At 35.3% G+C, this 19,208-nt stretch overlaps 1 protein-coding gene across 10 annotated transcripts in view; it reads left to right on the top strand.

The window, feature by feature from the left end:
- Positions 1-19,208, top strand: part of NPAS3 (neuronal PAS domain protein 3) — a gene marked incomplete at its 5' end in the record, with an annotated part of 615,455 nt that overhangs the window by 300,948 nt on the left and 295,299 nt on the right. For all 10 annotated transcript variants that reach the window (XM_080592649.1, XM_080592648.1, XM_080592646.1 and 7 more), the window contains one exon: positions 4,983-5,065. In XM_080592649.1, coding sequence (XP_080448775.1) covers positions 4,983-5,065 — 83 coding nt within the window. The remainder of the gene's footprint in view (positions 1-4,982; positions 5,066-19,208) is intronic.

Here is a 19,208-nt window from a genome sequence, read left to right as displayed (position 1 = left end):
TTCAGACAACTCTGCTTCTGTTTTCTTATGCTCTCTTATCTGAAATGATCATGTATTTTGTTGATACCTATTAGATGACACAGGGTCATCTAATATTTCTCTTATAATATCTCATCTAATACCTGAAAGGTATGCAGTTAACCTCATCTGGTTACATATTTTGTGAATAAAAAAGATAATGGTCTTTTTGGTAGGCTGTTTGTGAACTTTCGTATTTATGCAGGTCTGCTCAGGCTTTGCTAATTAAAGTCTGACTTTTTTTTCGCATAATTAGAACTCTTCAAGATCAAAAAAGTGAAGCACGGGCTCTATTTTTTTTTTAATAACTATTCAGACAGCAGATTACCTAAACATGTGTAGTGGGATGGGCCTACCTCTACCTCTCCTTTCAAGCATACAAAAGGTGCTGCTCAGAAGAGTTAAAGAAATTAAAAAATGAAGATTTTGAGGCTAATTGAATAAAGGCCTTTCTAAGTAAATATAATTTCAGGAGAATTAATTTAAAAGTTCAGAATAGTTTTAAAAAATAAATTATCAAAGCCACAACATTTTAAAACTTGGTCTGAATTGTACCAAACATTCAACAAAATCAATTTATGTTGAGATGTGGCACGCAACGTCTCACAAAAGTATTTTAGGGAGAATATTATTGTACTGGTGGTACATTTTCATTCCTAGAGCTCAAAAAATATGGCTTCTGTTGAATTAGTGTTCTCCCTTCACTAGGAGAAGGTCACAGTGGACATCAGTTTTTGGTCATTCTGTGCTCCAGAGGCTTAGAAGTGAGTTAGAGGAAATCCTGTCTTATCGGGATCCACGGAAATCTTTGTTAAGCAGTCTACATTTTTCTTTCCCATAGCTTCCCACTCCTCCTAGCACAATTGAAAATGCTCTTGAGATTGCATTAAGCATGCTTAGACTGCCCCCAAGACATGCTGAAAGGGATGTGGTTCTTCCTTCACCTCATGCAGAGCCAGATTAGTCATTAAGGGAGAAAATTTAAAGAGGAATTTGTGAGGAGTTAGAATTTTTTCCTTATTAATAGCTTGTTACAGAATAATCCTGTGCCAGGAATAGACATGTCAGTCATGTCAATCTGGATAGTAAAAGTCATGATCCAACGCTATGGAAAGTAAAAGATTTCAATGGGGAGACTCCACTGCTCCAACACAACAAAGTGTATTTTGAAATCATTCTATCTTTTTGTCACTATTAGTACTCAATATTTGATAGCAATATTGATTCAGCCAGCTTTTTTGTTAACCAGAATTTTACATTCAAGCTTTAAACTTTGTCAATGAAATGTAGACAGTATAAAATATGACCACATATTAAAAAAAAAAAAAAAAAACTGTTGAGAGGAGTTTGTTCATACTACTAAAATAGCAGAAACTTGGAAGAAGAATTTAACCTGGGTTTGGAACTTGTTTCCTTTGTGACTCCTGTTCCAGCTGATACACGTGCTTCAGCCTTCTCCATGTCCTGATTTCCCCTAATTTCTGATACTCAAAAAAAGAAATTAATCCCATGAAAGGAATACTTTGTTTCTACATTTAAAAAAGAATCTACTTGTTTTTGTTTTGTTTTGTTTTAAAAAGATATGTATACAGATCTTTAGGACTGTGAAGTTCATTGAACTGCTTTGATTTATATGTTCTGATATGAATTCTAAATCCCTTGCTTTCCAAGTTTTCTGTGAGCAGCTAAACTGTATCCGTTGATGGTTCCATCCACAGGGGGAGAGATTTAGAGATGACTGTCTGTGGCTTATATGATGGGAGCCAGTTCAGTATTTATAGTTTGTTTTGAAATTTTGTAAGAAAATAAAATCATGGCCTATTTTTCAATCCAACCATTTCAGTCTATGTCTTCCTTTCATCTATTGTCTTGCCAACGATCCATTCAGTACAAATAAGAGGCTTTGTGCTGTGATTGGACTGTGAGATTGCTGTGTTTTTAAAATCTGTCAATGTGATATGCATCTGTATACTCCAAATGGTATTTCTTCTGATGCAGATACCTATACTGAGAAATCTTCAAAGCTCAAATAAGTAAAATAATGATGCAATGAAGTCAAAAGATCAAAGAGAATAAGTTTGTTTTACCTGTTCTAGGTATATCTTAATATTTTTGTCTCGTTCCTCAAAACATGAAGAATAATGGTTAGAGAAATGGAAGAAATACAGAAAGGGCATATTTAACATCTATTATGTTACCAAAAAAAAGTTGCAGTATGGCTACCAGAAGCAGAATGGTTTTCTGTTTAACATATTTATGCTGGTTGTAAAATTAGGAACTGTCATTACAATACCACATCACCTGAGTAAGTGCAAGACACATAAATCAAGGAGTTCTGCTATAAAACTGTCAATGATCTGAATGGCTTGAAAGTACGGCAAGGTATTTGTGTACATGTATACCAGCCACTAAGATACAGGCATCAATAGAGGATTTAACTGACAATTTTAAAGCTAAGATGTGGCCCTCTCATGTTTTCTAGTTAACTCGCTGACCTTGAGACTTTTGATTTGAGCTATAGAATTGAGAGCACCCCAAGTATGAGGAACTGATGACTTACCTGCAAATATCATTTAAAGTTAAAGATACTGTTTTAAAGTGTTACATTGCCTTCATGCATTTTATTCAAGTTATTATACTCACATGCTAAAAAACTGCAATTAACATCATAGAACTGGAAGCAATATTCTGTATGTAATGGATACGCTTTAAAATGCCAGTGGATTGTAAAGGAATGATGTAGTGCAGGAAATAGAAAATTAATTGGAAGACAAATTCCAAGTGGTGATGTGTTCAGATAATGTGTGGAAAATATAACGCAGTCTAGATGGAAGAATGAAACGACCTAAAGGATTTAAGCAGGTTGTTTGTTCTTTCAGAGGTTGATTTTGCTTTTTGCAGTGCTTCTATGGAGACTACTATGAAACAATGCCTACCAGTCCAGAACTGCAAACTTCCTTTTTGTTGCTGGTAGATTATAAATGAAATGACATTGGGGAAAAAAATAAAATTAAGTTAAATTAAAAAGCGCTAATTGATAGCAAGCAAAGTAGGGACACCAATAATCTTCACAATGCCATATATTCTGTTTAGTCCTATAACTAAAGCTAAAGTTTCTCTTAGAAATATTGGTACAGCTCCTATGTAAGCAAGGCTTTGATAACATATCTGGAGGCTTAGTAAGGAGAAAAGAAGGATCATCTTTAAGTCTTGTGTCTGAAAAAAAAAAAAAGGAAAGAAAAAAAAGAAATTTAAAGGAGCCTTAGTTGCTAGCAAGTTTGATGTACTCTGATTTTTTTCATGAAATAGGCATTACTGTAAATAGTAGGCATCACTATAGCTATAGGAAAGATAAGACTGAAAAGAAGCAAAACGATTTAGGATCAGAAGACTGATACAGAAAAATGTAATAGTGAATAAGTACTTAGAACTAGTAAAAGAAGAATATTATGCTGATGTGTCAGGCAAGTCACTTTGCTAACTAATGTTAAAAAAAAAAGTACAACGTATCTGTCTATTACCAACTTTAGTTGAAGTGTAAAGGAGAAGTCTTGAAGAAGACTTATTTTCTTATATTGGTAGCATCTGCATCCTTAAATATCTTCAGAGAAAAGAAGAGGACTTAGAAAACACTGGGTCTAGAGCAGTCACCATTTGTAATTCTGAGCCTGAATCCATTAGCAATGAAGCCACATGTTTGCCCAATATAAATAGCTTAGAATTTCCTGCAAGGAAATTACATGAAGCATCAATAAGGAATGATATTACATTTTTAGGTCAATATGACTATCATTACTTGGCGTATATCTTTTCTTACTGATATCATGTTTGGCAGACAGTATCATAGAAGACTAAAAAAACATTGCTCTATATTTTGTTCTCATTGGTGTTAAATTAGAGTGTTTAGTACTGACAGTCATCCATTCTACTTGTTTTAGTGGCTCCCTCGTTACTTCTTTTCTTACCGTATGTTGTAAAGAGGTTCCAAAGGCATTAGATCATCAGTGTCTTTGGATGTAAATGTTTTTGTATGCACTTTAAAACTTTACCTTTTCTGTCTGCTATGGATATGCCTGGCTTTGAAACTTATAGAAATGTTCCTGCAGCCCTGTGCCGTCTTCTCTGTGTTCTTTTTCTGGTCATGTGGCAAATACAGCCTAAACCAAAGAGGAAATCTCAGCTTGCAGTCAATACCTATGTTTGGTCACTCAGACTTAATTGCTGGCTTTGTGCTCCTGGCATAAAGAGTTTAACGAAAGATTAGTTTTATGATTTCTTAGCTTGTTTTCTAGTCACTTCTGCTTTTGAAACACAACCACTTGTTACTCACATTGTACTTTTAAACTATGTAATTTAATTGTAGAAGTTTTAGGTATGTTTTCCAGCAACTAACATGAACACCTAACATACTACTTCCCTATAATTAGGAGCATCTTTGATATCTCGGATGTGATGACAGTGCAGCTGTTGCCAAATGTTAACTTTTTTAAGTTGTGTTTACTTTGTTTTAGTTTCAAATAAGATAAGTAACATGTTCAGATAAATCTCTCAAATATCTTCCTAAGTAATATTTAGTTCTCATCATTACATTTCAAAACATTTACATTATATTTAGTGTCTTTTTCAGTACTACATTCTGCATGCTATCATCATCATGTATGAAAAAAACTTCTACAGGAACTCAGGACATATTTGAATAGACTATTCATTTCCAGAGTTCCTGGACATTTAATAGCTTTTTTTCTTCTTCTTCTTCTTCTTCTTTTTTTTTTTTAAAGGATACTTTTATCCTCAAAATATGAGTCACTGAAAATTATGTACCAAATTTACTATACGCAAGGCAAATTTGAAATTAACGCTGGTGTTTAAAATGCAAAACATATTTAAATAGTTAATGTGAAACAGTGTGATCAGGGATTAGAAATGAATGTGCAGACCTTGCAACATAACTGTTTTTTATTCAGTTATAGGTGCCCAGCGCAGGAGAAGTCCCAGTGCCCTTGCCATTGAAGTATTTGAGTCACATTTGGGAAGTCATATTTTACAGGTAAAAAAAAAAAAAAAAAAAAGGCTTTTCCAAGAAAAATCAAAATAACTAGTCAGACCTATTCCTGCCAATAATTTGAATACTGTTGGTGTCAGCACTTATATTAATGAAATTTTAAAAGCTCACATTTCTTTCTTTTTAGAAAGCCCATGATTGGAACAATTTGAATGAGAGGGAGGGCAGGTGTTGTATAGATGAATCTCAATATTTTGTTGTTTTGAACTGTGCAGTAGGTGTTTGCTCGCAGAATGTATTTGTGTGTGTGCACGAAACAGTATTTTGTGTTGGTGATTTTATTTGTCTTATGTGTCATGTACAGATTTAGGGTGTTTTTCCCCCACTTTGGTTTATGTGCACTGCTTTCCTCTTTGATATCACTGTTGTCATGATTATGTATCACAAATTTGCAACAATCTGCAAAGAGAAAAGATGAACAGCAGCATGCTTCTTAGATCTCCTTAGCTATGAGATAAAAACTAATCAGATATTTGTCAAAGAATTTAGTCACACTGTAAAAGGAGCTATGTTCCAGGAAGATTAGAATGAAAAACCAGTAAACTGATGGAGATGTTCTTATGCATGCTTTGTTTTGTCAGGGTTAGTACAGCCTTTCTTACGTTGCAGTAATCAAAGTGGAGCAGAAGCACTTAAGAACAAAATGTGAAGTGTTTTGTCAGCAAGGCAAAAACTCAGCACTATGGAAATAAAAAAAACACTCTTTACATGTAGTCTTTTCTAACTGCAGCACTGAATAACTGCACTTACTTAGCAATGTACACAGCTTCCCAATGCAAATGTATTGCTTGGTATATTATCTTTTGAGAGGTACGAAAGAGGTAAATTAGGATATTATCTTGAGAAATATTCCACTTAATTTGAAATGATTGAGAGCTATCTCTCCATACTACCTCAGCTGTGGCATTCAAAAGCATTACAGATAATGTCAGATTTTTCATATATTTTTAGAGTAACTAAATGCGGAATAGCAACAAAGATCATTTTAGGAAAAAATGAAATTAACCAGTAGAATGAATTTCTCTCTGGAGCAAAAATCATGAATGAAGTGACTTAGTTGTGCATCCTTAGCAAAGGTCTAGTTCAAGTTTTTGATTCTGTAAGCGAATGCTTGCATTATAGTAACTGTACCAAAGGTATCTGCCCCAGTATCTACAGTACTGTTTGCATATCACACCGAAATGCTGTTATGCTGTCTCATAAATGTAGAAAAAAACGAATAAATAAACAACAGTTTTGTGATGTTCCAATTTATGTAATTTCTTGGTGTGGTGTTTTGAGTATGTAAAAATGTGCTATATATCCTAGAGGTATCTTGTAATATAAATTACAAGAAATATCTAGATAAAATCTTACTCAGACTGATTTATATATGCTCTTTAGATATTAGGTTTGATGCTATATGAATATATGATTCAATTGTTAAGAACAAAACTAAGGCGTCCACTTTGACATATTTATAGGTTGAACTAGGTGATCTTAGACATCTTTTCCAATCTGAATGATTCTATGATTCTATTCTATGACAACGACTTGACGTTTGAATTTTTCACTTATCACGTATTTTAGACTATTTAGTGATTTTATTACTTATTTAAGCTAGATTACACTTTTTTTTCTACTTATACATGATAAATTAGGGTGTTTTCAGGATATGTCTTTCACGTAATACTCATAAAATAATCTGTATTGCACTGTAATAAATGGATTAAGGATTTTCAATCCAAAATGCCATCAACATCATATTGAATATCTGTTGAGGTGTGGCCTTCTCAGAGAGGGTGGTGTTTTTACCAAATTACTCCTGTTAATCTCCTAATCGATAGTAGAAAGTTATACTCTGACATTTAAGAGAATAGACTGTTGACGATGGATAAAGGACAGAATGAATTAATAATGGTTGCAAGTTTATCATGATATGTTAAAATCTTAGCACAGTAATCAACACTTGGAAGGAAAGTCTAGGTCATGCATTCAAATGCGCCACTTTTAAAAGATCTGAACAAACTTCAAAGTACTGTTTTGTGGTTTTATAGGTAGAAAAATAATCTCCAGAAAACATGTAAATCTCCAGAAGATAAGTAAAACAACAATCAGACAGATTCTGCAATGGAGTACTGTTCTAACAAGTTCTCATTTAGCTTGCTGCTCCTGAAGATGATATGCAAAGCAGTGTTGTGATAAGTATTGTTTGCAAATGAAGTAAACAACCTTGCAGAATGATTATACCTTGGGACTACCTGTGTTTTTCAGTCTGCTATCTGAGGAAGTTGAATTTATAGTTTGTTTAATCCCTTTTGCTATTAATATTTTGAAGACTGGGTTAAGTGTAAGCTCAGAAATTAAGGAGCCTCTCTAATCCTCCTAATATTTTGATACTTCAGAATTTATTGACAGACACATGAGAAGCATAATACAGTATGCTTAAAAAGGTGGATGTAGGTGGATGTTATTTACGACGATGTAAAAACAGAAATGGAGGTGTACCTTGTGATATTTTACATCTTGATTCTATAACCAGGAAGTCTCAGTCATGTCCACAAATCCAAGCCACAGTCAATTACTGTATATCTTGCTGAAGAGATTCCTACAGTAGGTTTTCAGCCAAGGAAACCAGCTGCTTGTGGAAAAAAAGAAACCCCAAAACATGAATATGTGAAATGTTGTCATATCAGTGTCTCCAAAGTCAGGGCAAAATAACTTTGAAATGTTTTCCAAGTAAGATTACCTGTATGATGAACAGTAGAAAAAATAGGTAATGGCAATATGTTCATTTTTTTTTACATGATTTTTGGTTTGTCAGATAGTTTGTGTTTTGTTTTATTCTACATTTATCTTCTTTGGAAAAGTAGTGTTATAATGAGAATAGACTTCGATAAAGACATCTTCAGTTTTACATTTCTATGTATATATGAGGCATTTACTAAATAAATCCAGTAAAAAATTATTACTTCTATTGCCTGCTATTCAGAAATTTGGCTGAAACTGGTTTTAAAAATTAACAAGAAGATGATCGGTTTATACAAGGCACATGGATTTTTCCTGTAACTTTGTTGCTATTGAGGAGGTATGGAAAAGGGTCAGTAACCCCATATTCTTCATATAATCAGGAATGATCAGGAAATGTAGAACTAAATATAGAGAAAAGGGAAAGTTAGTGAATATATTTGCATATGCAAATTAGCTTAATTGATACTGCTTGCCTCTACAGGGATTTTTCATTACAAACTGGAGTGCTACATTGTTCAGCTCATATTGAGTAATTTAGTAACTAATGAGACCAGTTTGCACTAATTTGCATATGATAAATGAGCTTAATTGCAGTAAATAACTTGGAGGCATAATTACTTAATTTTCCTGTGTTGCATGGCTTTTAAGTTCACGTATGAACAACTCAAGATAATTTTGCATATTTAAATTAGTTGCTTTTAAAATTCTTGAACAAAAAAGAACACACCTTACAATCTGAACTGTAAAACAATTAAAAGTAAAATGTACAGTATTTTCAAATAAAATTTAATATCTATAAAAGATATTTCTTCCTTTAAAATACTAATGACTTCTTAAAGAATAAATATTTGGAATTATAAAAAATGGAATAGCTTTTAAAGTCAGAATAAGATAGAAAGATGGTATTCGTAACAATAATAGAACTGTGTATCTGAACTGTAGTGAGTGGTACACATTTTGTATTCCTGCATACAAGAGTGATAACTTTCATAATTGCATTCTTTGCTTCAGCAGTGCCTATTCAGCTGTTAAGAAGCTGTAACACTTTCATATAGCATTATATTACCATACACAATAACTTAGATACTAGTTGTCTTAAATTGCTTATACTGTCCTACCTCCACCTCGTTTTGTGTGAAGAAATCCTTAAATCAGTGAGATGCTGAAGTATCAGATTGCAGCAAAATGCCTTTTTTTTTTTTTGTAGACTTGGTCAGTAGTGAGCGCTGTCATTAATAACTTGTGACAGAGACTTCTACTCTGAGTTTCACAAAAAAAAAAAAAAAAAGAAAAGAAGGATCACATTTTCATTTCTGCCATGCCCCTAAAATTATTGTCCATTACATCCTTTTGGTAGAATTGATAGACTTGAAGTACTGAACTAGACAGGGAAAGAAATCAAATGCTCAACTAACAATTGCATGAAGTGTTCAGTCACATAGCAAAATCTGTTGTGCATAGGTGATTTGCAAAGTAGATGACTTTTGTTGAATTCTCCATCTGTGCCATAAGGGGTCCCATCTACTCTCCTAGAAGATTTTTCGTAGCCCTGCTGAATGGTTTCTTCAAAATTTTGAGACTCACTTTTCCCTTTTACTTTATATCTATTTCTCATATTATGGAACCATTTTGAGATGAACGAAGGCCTAAGTAGTTGCATTATTAGATTCAATGAGACAAAAACAACAGGATTCTATCAAGGTCAAAGGAAACAGAGGCTCAGTGGAAACATTCTGACCCCAAAGACTCTGTGTTCTTTGTCATCTTAGAGTCATGAGCCACAGGATGCAAAGCACATGCTCTGGAGATCCAGGAGTGGAACACAATTCAGTAAGGATAGCTGTAGTGGATGTGCAGTTCTAGCCAGGATATCCCAGCCAAGTTATCTGTAGTATGCACTCAGGCTGTACGCCCTGTTTACTTTGTAGCATTCTCATTATCAGCACAGACTTGATCATGTAATGGTCCTAGGATGGGGGAACCATTTGAACTCCCTGGAAGTCACATATGGCACAAATCTATGGTTTGGCTTTACTCCATGCAGTGCTCCCAGACTCTCCATGGATGTGAAGGGCAGTCCAGTATTTTGTAAATATGGTTCATATTCTTTTCCCTGCCACTGGAAACCTCAGCATGAGGGTAGAGCTTCATAGAGATTTAATTGTCTTTACCTCAGTTCCCTGGAGAAACCACAGGTTATTAGACCCATTGAGATTATTCTAGCTTTTCTGTATTTAAAGTCAGCAAGCAAACAAACCACATGCAGCCTATGAATGCAAGAAGACTAATGTATTGCTTACATTGTGAACAATTGAAAAATGTCTCTTTCTAATAATTTTATTTTTTAAAATATACATTTATTAATAATTGAGGTTAGATTTAGATTAGATATAATGAAGAAATTTGTTTCTATGAGAGTGGTGAGGCACTGAAATAGGTTGCCCAGAGAAGCTGAAGAAACCCCATCCCTGGAAGTGTTCAAGGCCAGGTTGGATGGGGCTTTGAGCAACCTGGTCTGATAGGAGGTGTCCCTGCCCATGGCGGAGGGGGTGGAACTAGATCTTTAAGGCCCCTTCCAATCCAAGCCATTCTATAATTCTTTCCTTTTATTAATAATTCCAGTACTGAAATACTAAGTAATATGCAACTGTAGAAATATTTCATACATGTCAACATAGTATACTACTAGTCTTCAGAGTAGGTCCATTACTAATTGTGAGAAGCGTCCAGGATGAATGCATCATCTCTGGTTCCTGTGAATCATACCAGGTGATGCCATAACCATATAGAGTGGCTTAAACTACATCTTGGTCACCATGTTATTTTGTTGGTGCATGTCACATAAGTTTAAGTTTCCGTAGAGGAAAAAAAAAAAAAAAAAAAGAGGAAAATGAGTAACAGTCTCTTCTTTCCGAGTGAGCACTTTAAAAGTTTGTCTTCTGTTTGCAGGTGGCTACTACCCGTTCTACCTGCCTTCCTCAATTGAAATAAATTTGTGTCTAGAATTGTGTTCTAGATGCTGATTCCATCACAGTCTTAGGTGTGTAACAGCTGCAAATAAGAGTGAATCATACATGTGATACTCTGAGAAGTATTCGTAATTACATCATTGATCCACTGAATGTTAATAAATATTATTAATATTTCAGTAGTTACAAAACAAAAGGCTTTTTCTCATATTCAACCAGAAAAATCAAGTGTTTTTATCAGGAGAATGTTTCTATTTTCTCCTAATAATGCAGTTAATGCAGCTTTATGAATTGGTGTTTTCAAATGCAACAAGTGTAGAAGCAAATACATGATTTGAAGGAAACTTCTATATCAGAACTTTTTTTCTCTGTTATCTGTGTGGGTCTTGTCCTCTGTTTCTGTTACTAGTTTTGCAGCACTGTGATGCTCTTTGAAGGACAGTGTTATTCTGTCAAGCTTGACATAGACAAAAAGTAGAAAGAATTCACTATACATCTTCACTACAGTATTTAGTGATGTTTGGAAGATGTTGCTATTTACCTGTAACTACTATATTGAATATAACAAGACAATTACAGTATTCATTTTTTTCTAAAAACATCTTGCTTGAGAGCATTTGAGTAAAGATTTTCATGCACTGGAAGTATGAATGTTCAGCATGCAGCCACTTTAGATTGTGGAATATCCGTGAGTTGTTGCTTGTTGTTGTTTTGTTTTGTTTTTATTAAGACAAAACAAAGATTAGTGAACAGAATAAATTATTTACATTTTTGCAGTAATGAGTGATTGTGGATGAAGTACAACAATTGTGCAAAGTGTCATGGAGATAGAAGTTTTTCCTGTACTGAAAATAAGTACTAACATTTCACTGTATAAACACGCTATTAGGAATTAAAATCGGCCATATGGTATGGATAATCATAGTGGAAGAAGAAAATACATGGTTCTAAAATTTGCCTTCCCACAAAAATATTTGAATCTTGTAAAACTTTGGAGAATTTTAAATAGATACAAGCAGTACAGGTTGACATTAAGTTTGGAGGTAGTTCTGGGGCTGGCTGGACCACAACTGAGTAGAAATCCAGTTTCTTCTAATATTTGAATTATTACAGGGAGCTTCATCTGACAAGAGAATGTCAAGTGGAAAACAGACAGGAAGGTGTTGCAGTGCTATAAAATATTAGGGAGAAGATTTACCTTCTCATTTGCTATTTTCATTCGCTCTAAGTATTACATATTGAAGTTAACTCTGTGTAACAGTGAACACAGAAATAGTAACGAGACTAAAGGTGAGGAAGCAGACAATGGTAATGCTGATGGAGGCTTTTTCCAGTCTGCAAAAGGTCTTAGCAGAAAAGACTTCTGCTGGCAAGGAGATTTGTGAAGAGCAGTTGCTAGTGGTGATGTTTGTAGTGGTGAGTGTACCTTTGTGAGGATGAAGAAGAGTGTTCAGTTTTTTGCAATCTGTATTGGGCTACAGGGATAGACTACTAACCATCCTGTGTTAACATGTGTCAAGGGTAGGCAAAAAGAGGGAAATGTGAAAAAGCCAATAAAACGTACAAAACTTAGGGAATGGTGGAGAGCATAGGTCTGTGCCGTCTGTAAAAAAAAAATATATATATATATATATATATATAGGGATGAAGTAGTGAATAAATTATGCATTAGTAGCCAAAATGAAGTGGAAATTGAGAGCAATTAAGAAAAGATAGTTGTTGCAGAACAAGCAACTCAGCAAAGTGATACCGAACTTTCTCTTGGCAGCAAACAGCTGTGTGTAATGCAGCGAAACAGAATGAGTATATAACAGGTCAGAATTGAAGGTTTGGAGGCCACATAATCCCTCTATGAGGGAATGATTTCTATATGTAGTTTACTTTGTATGCTTAAATTTTGAATCTGAACCTCATCTTTATCATACAGCTTGTTTTTATTTAAAAAAATAAAAAATAAAAAAATCCTGAGATTAAGTGACATTCAGAGCATTCAGATACAAAACCAAAGGGGGAATTGATTGCTCTCAACGAAGTGCTGTCCAGAAATTGAACACGATTAAGGTAAAAAAGTAGACACTTAATCTAAATCTCTATCAAAAAAAAAAAAGCTTTCAGTACACAACTGTTTTATCTAGGAAAACTGACAGTTGTATAAAGTTCAAATTAGTCATTCAGAAACAGTGAGATAACAGTAATAAATTGGATGCTGTAATGCCTTGGTATAAACTGAACAAAAATTATAGGTTTATGGTATAAGAGACAGTAGTGTATACGCAGAGAGAAGATCAACCTTCTGAAAGTACAGTTTCTAACTGGACAGGATGAAAGAGAATAATCTCGATTGTAATTAGGAAGAAAATCGTTTAAAAAAAAAAAAAAGGAATGAGGCAGGAGAATGTCATGATAGTAAGTGTTACATTGAGAAAAAGAAAGATACACAGCCTACTTGGAAAAAGTAATTTGGGGTGACTTGAAATGCCCAGTTATTAACAGGTCAAACACCTCACCCAAACAGAGTTGAAAAGCAGGAAAACAGTGTAAATGCTGGTATGTTGTGAAAAGAGCCACAGGACTCTAGTAAGAAATGATTGGTATCTCAGCTTAGCTCTGTGCCTTTCCAGGGAGATTCCAGGCATCTCCATCTGCACTTTCCTGTTTCTGATTTAAGGATAGATTCCATGTCACCTTTCAGTGGCTAAATACATAATCTACGTAGGAATCTGTTCAGCTTTGATCACCAGTCTCTCCTTAAGCACTTTGTAGATTGGTATTCTCAGAAAATCATCCTCTTGTAATAAAAGTGTAAAAGTCTTACACCAGATGTTATTTAGAACTTTAGAAATCGAATTGTGTATTTTTTTCCAGTATAATTAACAGAGTCACGATAGGTATCTGAAGCTGAAAAGAGGCAGAAAAAACCTCTAATAGAAATTGTAATGCTGCACGCCTCTATTCAGTGTTCTATCTTTGTTCTGTGATGCTACTTTTGCACTTTAAACATGTGTAAATGCCACTGAATGCTACGCTATGACTCTGGTTCTACACCGGTTTAAATTATAAAAGAGGCTAGCCTGATACGTTGCTTGTTTCTACAAAGGGCTGGGAACAAAGGCTAGATTTGAATCTGAAAAGGTTAAAGGAGTTGCACAGACAGCATTGTTAAAAGGGACATCTCAGGTCCATTAGCTGGAACACAAAGCAAGAGGATTTCCTGGGTTCAGGAGACTTGAAAGGTGCTGATTTACATACTCCAATTTGTCCTAGTCACAATAAGTGCCTCAGATTGAATCCATAAGGGCAGTGCTTTCAATCTGGAGTTATGTCAAAGGTACAGCATCCACGCAGTTGCTGCCCAGGGGCTTCTATGTTAAAAGGAGACTGGGGGAGGGGTGGGAAATGCCAAATTGTTTTGCAATTGGAGCTTGAAGCAGTACACTTAAACCTGCATTTTATATGGCAACTGTATATAAAAGTGTGCAGTTTCATTTAATAAAGAAATATTTGATCTGAGCAAAACACAGCATACCACAGTGTGTCATTTAATTCCTGGGAAAGTATTTGAAGAAAATGACACATCTCAGCACTGTTTGTTGACCGTTTTGTTGTCACCTGCTGAGTGTTGTCATTTCCATAGCCAGTGGGCTGTATTGAATCAGACAGAGGGAAGAGGTCATTAACAGAAATGGAGGACTTTCTGCAGTCCATAGATACTGAAGGAGGAATTTTTCTTCAGATACATCAACAGAACTCTATTTAATGGAGCCTACATTCAGCTATGATTTGCGATTTAGCCCTGTTTTGAACTGAAGTAAGGTGGCTTGAAAAGTATTGGCAGCATAAACTAATATGTGGGTTGACCAGAAAGAATTATACCTTCTGTGGTGTTTGTAATGATACTGGCAAGGAATTCTGGTTTCAGAATGCTTTTCAATCACAGCATTCATCAAGAAAGGAAAAGGGTGTTGATATCCTATAAATAAATACAATTGGGGAAAACAATGTTTCAGGTGGTGCTGTGCAAGTTAACAGTGATATTTTTCTCCACTATCTTGAAATCATTGATGACATAGTTTCCAAGATTCCTCATTTCAGATCTAATGAAAATAAAAAGCACTAGAAATAGGCTTCAAGCATCCTTTGTACTCTGCAATAGAAGTGAAGGGCAGCAGTGTGTGCCCTCTTTTTCCAGAGAATCTGGCAAAGGATAATATTGGGGTCTGCATGCAGAGAATCCTTAAATGGAACACGTGAAGTTGAGATTCACGTGAATGCTATTGTTTCAGGCTGCTTTTAACTCTAAGTTATTTCATTGTACTAGCTATCTGCTAACTACATTTTCATCTTTGTTTGTAAGGTCTAAATAAATGTAAATATTAAATATTGAAATAGAAGCTGGGGGTTCAACCTTCACCATTACTGTAGAATCTGGAGCCGCAGATGCAGTGCTTTATCCCTTGGATTTTAGGTAGAAAGTGCAAGCACCTTTACTCAGACTTTAAAACACATAAAAGAATACAAATATAGTTAAAAATAAGTGAGTCGTGTTTGTGGAGAGTGCACTCTGTTCTTGAGTATGTTATCTTTAAAGTTGATTAAAAGTAGTTGCTTCCATTATTCACTGCTAAAATGGCACTGTATTAGAATTTCTACCTGCACAGAAATTACAAAAGATAGCATGGAAACAATTTTTTTTTTTTCCCGAAGTGACTTAACTGTCTGCAATTACATTGTATCACACTTTCTTTGGGTACATTTTATAGGGTCACATAAGATGGAAATCAGTGCTGAATTCTGTTTATTGATTATGCACAGCACTTAGCCAATGAATTGTTTTCTTCTTTCACGATTTCTCCATTCTATGGAGAACACTATTTAGGTGTACGCATTGATGCTAATGTAAGACTATACCACTTTGATAGTGTCTGATTGAATTCAGGTTTGATTGAATGAATTGTAAATTCTTTCTTACATATTCTAGATAGTGATTTATGGTAGGTATCATTGGCTTGCTTTGTGCTTAGTATTTGTTCTGTTTTTCCCTTTAATTGTGTATTCTGCTGAACATAAAGATTTTAAGCTTTATGACTTCATTCATAGTTTTTCTAACATGGAGGTGGTAGACTGTTTGCCTTTGATGCACACTTTAAGGAGAAGAAAAAATCTGTGATGTGTGTGTGTTTATGTCCAGAAGTCCCTCTCACATTTCCAGAGTGGCCTACAGCAGAGAACAGGAGTTGCTCCTCCCAGGCACCATTATAGAGGACACCTTCTTTACTGTGACAAAGAAGGTCTCATAGACCATTGATAAAAACATTTAATTGTTTACTTCCCAAAAAATAATAATGGTAGAAATACTTTTTCTTTCCTACTGTATGTCATTTAGGAGTGGCAAGAAAGTAAGAGTTAACAGTATAGAATCATAGGATTATCTAGGTCAGAAAAGACCTTACAGATCACCACGTCCAACCATCAACCTGACCTACTGAGTCCCAGCTATGTCCCTTATTGCCATGTCCACACGTCTTGTAAATAACGTCAGGGATGTGGAGTCCACCACTTCCCTGGGCAGCCTGTGCCAATGCTTGGCCATACTTTCTGTAAAGAAATTCTTCCTGATAGCCAATCTAAACCTCCCCTGGTGCAACTTGAGACCATTTCCTCACATCCCCTCACTTGTCACCTGAGAAAAGAGACTGGCACCCTCCTTGCTACAACTTCCTTTCAGGTAGTTGTAGAGAGCGATGAGGCCTCCCCTCAGCCTTCTCTTTCCAGGATAAACAACCCCGGTTCTCTCCTCATAACTCTTGCTCTTTAGTCTTTTTACCAGCTTGGTTGCTCTTCTCTTCATATGCTCAAGCAAGAGTATGTGATTGGTCATCTTTCTTCAGGCCATCACTAAATGTTTTGTAGTCCACAATATAAAAAACAATGTTTGTTTTATTGAAAATTAATGAAATAAAAGTTTGTATGGAGGCCTAATATATAACAGAGCTGTAGAGATTCTCAGATTTCCTCTGGACAGTCTCAAAGAAGGTGAGTTACAGGCGAGACTTGAACTGAAAGGCTTTACACAGTGTTTCAGTGTTTGAAGCAACCAAACTTTTATGCCAATATGTATTACCATAGTGGTTTAGAATTTTGTGGTTTATTTTTATAGAGTATGCTGTCAGCAAACAGTACTAGAAATAACGTGTAAGCCCTCTGTTAAATCTCAGAAAAAAAAAAGGACTTTAAATAGTATAATTGAAAGAATGTTGCAAAGCTTCATCTTTCCTTTTGTTCTTTCTCTTTTTCTTTTTTAATTTTTACTTTTATATGTCTGAAATAGCACTGATCAAGACAAGGTTTTTCATCCTTTACAAATTATGCATTTGATCAAAATCAAAGATAGAATATGGTACTCCTTTTGATAAAAAATGTCTAGGAATTATATTAAAATTATACAATAGTTATCGAAATGTATGTTAGAAGGTAGGAAACAATTCAGAATTTCAAGGGTACAATGCTGTATTTCTCTATCAAAACAAAAACAAATACTTGGCTCTGTTTATTATAAACGCAAGCTTTTTGTCCTGAAACTGGAAGTCATGCTACCATGTTCTTCTGTTTCCAATTACTTGCAAGTAGCCATTTTTATATGTTACACTTGGCACCAAAAAAAAAAAAAAGTGTTTTCAATTGTATCCGTAGTTATAGTCTCCTAAAGCTATGCCTGAGAAAGATCCAACCTGTATGGACAGCAGACAGTACTGCACCTTCTGGTAGAAAGCCCTGCTCTTGTCACTAGTGCAGGCACTTAGGGTATTGTGGGGTTTATTACTTGTGTCTACTTTTAGGCACCTTCAGATTTGCATTTTAGGATGTGGTGGTCCACATTAGGTTGAGCACATACTATGGGAGAGGAAGGGTGCTGCTGTGTGCCTAGTCGTTGCATATTTAGGCTACTGGATTTGTACTGCGCCCCATACTGCCACGGTGTTTGCCAAAGGCTAATTAGCGCCATTTGGCATTCCTTCTGCAAAAGTTTCCCCAACTCCCTAACAGATTATTCCTGATGAGGGAGTGAATTATCTACATGTAGGAGGTTTGGCAGAAAGTGATTATAGTTTCTATTGCTGAATTTAGGAGCTTGTATACCCTTAAGCCTTGCTGTAGAGTGACTTCCTGCAACCTCCCTCTTGGAGAGGCTTGGAGGGACTCAGGGATGTCCCACCTCAGGATGCACCTGTAAATGGAAAGTGGTGTTTCCCATTTTCCTATCTGAGAAAATGGTTAACATTTCTTGATTTATGGATATTATCAAGCTTTGTTTTGTTCCCAAGTATTCAGGTATTGTTGCATTGTAAAGTCAAAGGAGAAAAAAAAATCTACTGTTGTAGTTTTTCAAAGCAAACAAGGAAGAACAGTAGTAAAAGCAGAGCACAGCATTTCAGTGAAAGAGGGTTTTATTTCCTTCAGGGTCAAGAATGTGCCTGTCAAGCGTGACACATGCAAATTTCTAAGTGGGTGTCAATGATATATTGGCAAATTTTTATATAGAATTTTTTTACCATATAGAACATTTTAGTGTAGTGTGTTTTCCTTTTTATAAAAATGTCTTTGTGGTGTCATCCAAATCTTGCACTTGCAATTCTTGGCTGTATATCTAGCGGTAAAAAAATTGTTTAGGATTAAAAAGTAATGGATGGTATCAGCAGAGCTCTCTATCCACAAGACAGGAAATGAACATTTACAGTTTTCAGATTCGCTGCACTTGCAAGATTTCATCATCTGTGCCTAAATCGCCAGGAACAGTAGAAATACTGGAAATAGATGTGTAGTGACATATGAAAGCTTTAAGGGATGCATACTATGCTCAGATAGTAGTTCTTAATATGGAGGAACCACTCATTAATCCAAGAAACATGACTACAGAGCAACAGCAGGCTCTGACCCACAGCAGACAGAGTATCGGGTTTATCAGTAAAGGCAGCAGCAGAGCCAGAAAAGGAAAGCTGACATCCAGATGCCGGTGATACAAGCATCCTATCCAGACTTGGGCATATGGGTCCTGCATCTGTCAGTGTTACACCAGCAGTTGGCTCCCAACCTCGAGCAGACTGTATTCCCAATGAGTTAGAGATTCCAGCCAGCACAGTCAGTGAATGGATAAGCCAAGTCTTCTGAAGCAGTGCTGTTATATTGGAAAGGTGAACTTAAGTTGAAAGAAGTTCTGTGAGATGGTATGAGGGCTCTTCCCATGCATGGCAAGATTGTGATGTGTAAGATTTTTTCTGCTTATGCTGGCATGTGCAAAGAAGTGACACAGTGAGGAAATGATAGCATTTTTTAAATGCCAACAGAAAAATAATCCATCTGAAAGGACTGTAGCTCAGATGTGTTTTTTTTTTTTCTAGTGTGGAAAAGAAATGTTAATATTTACTTGTTTA

This window comes from Anser brachyrhynchus (assembly GCF_964034855.1).
Source record: "Anser brachyrhynchus genome assembly, chromosome: 5".
NCBI classification, from domain to species: Eukaryota; Metazoa; Chordata; class Aves; order Anseriformes; family Anatidae; genus Anser; species Anser brachyrhynchus.
Note: the sequence above shows the minus strand (reverse complement) of the source record. Positions and strands in the feature narration are given on the sequence as shown.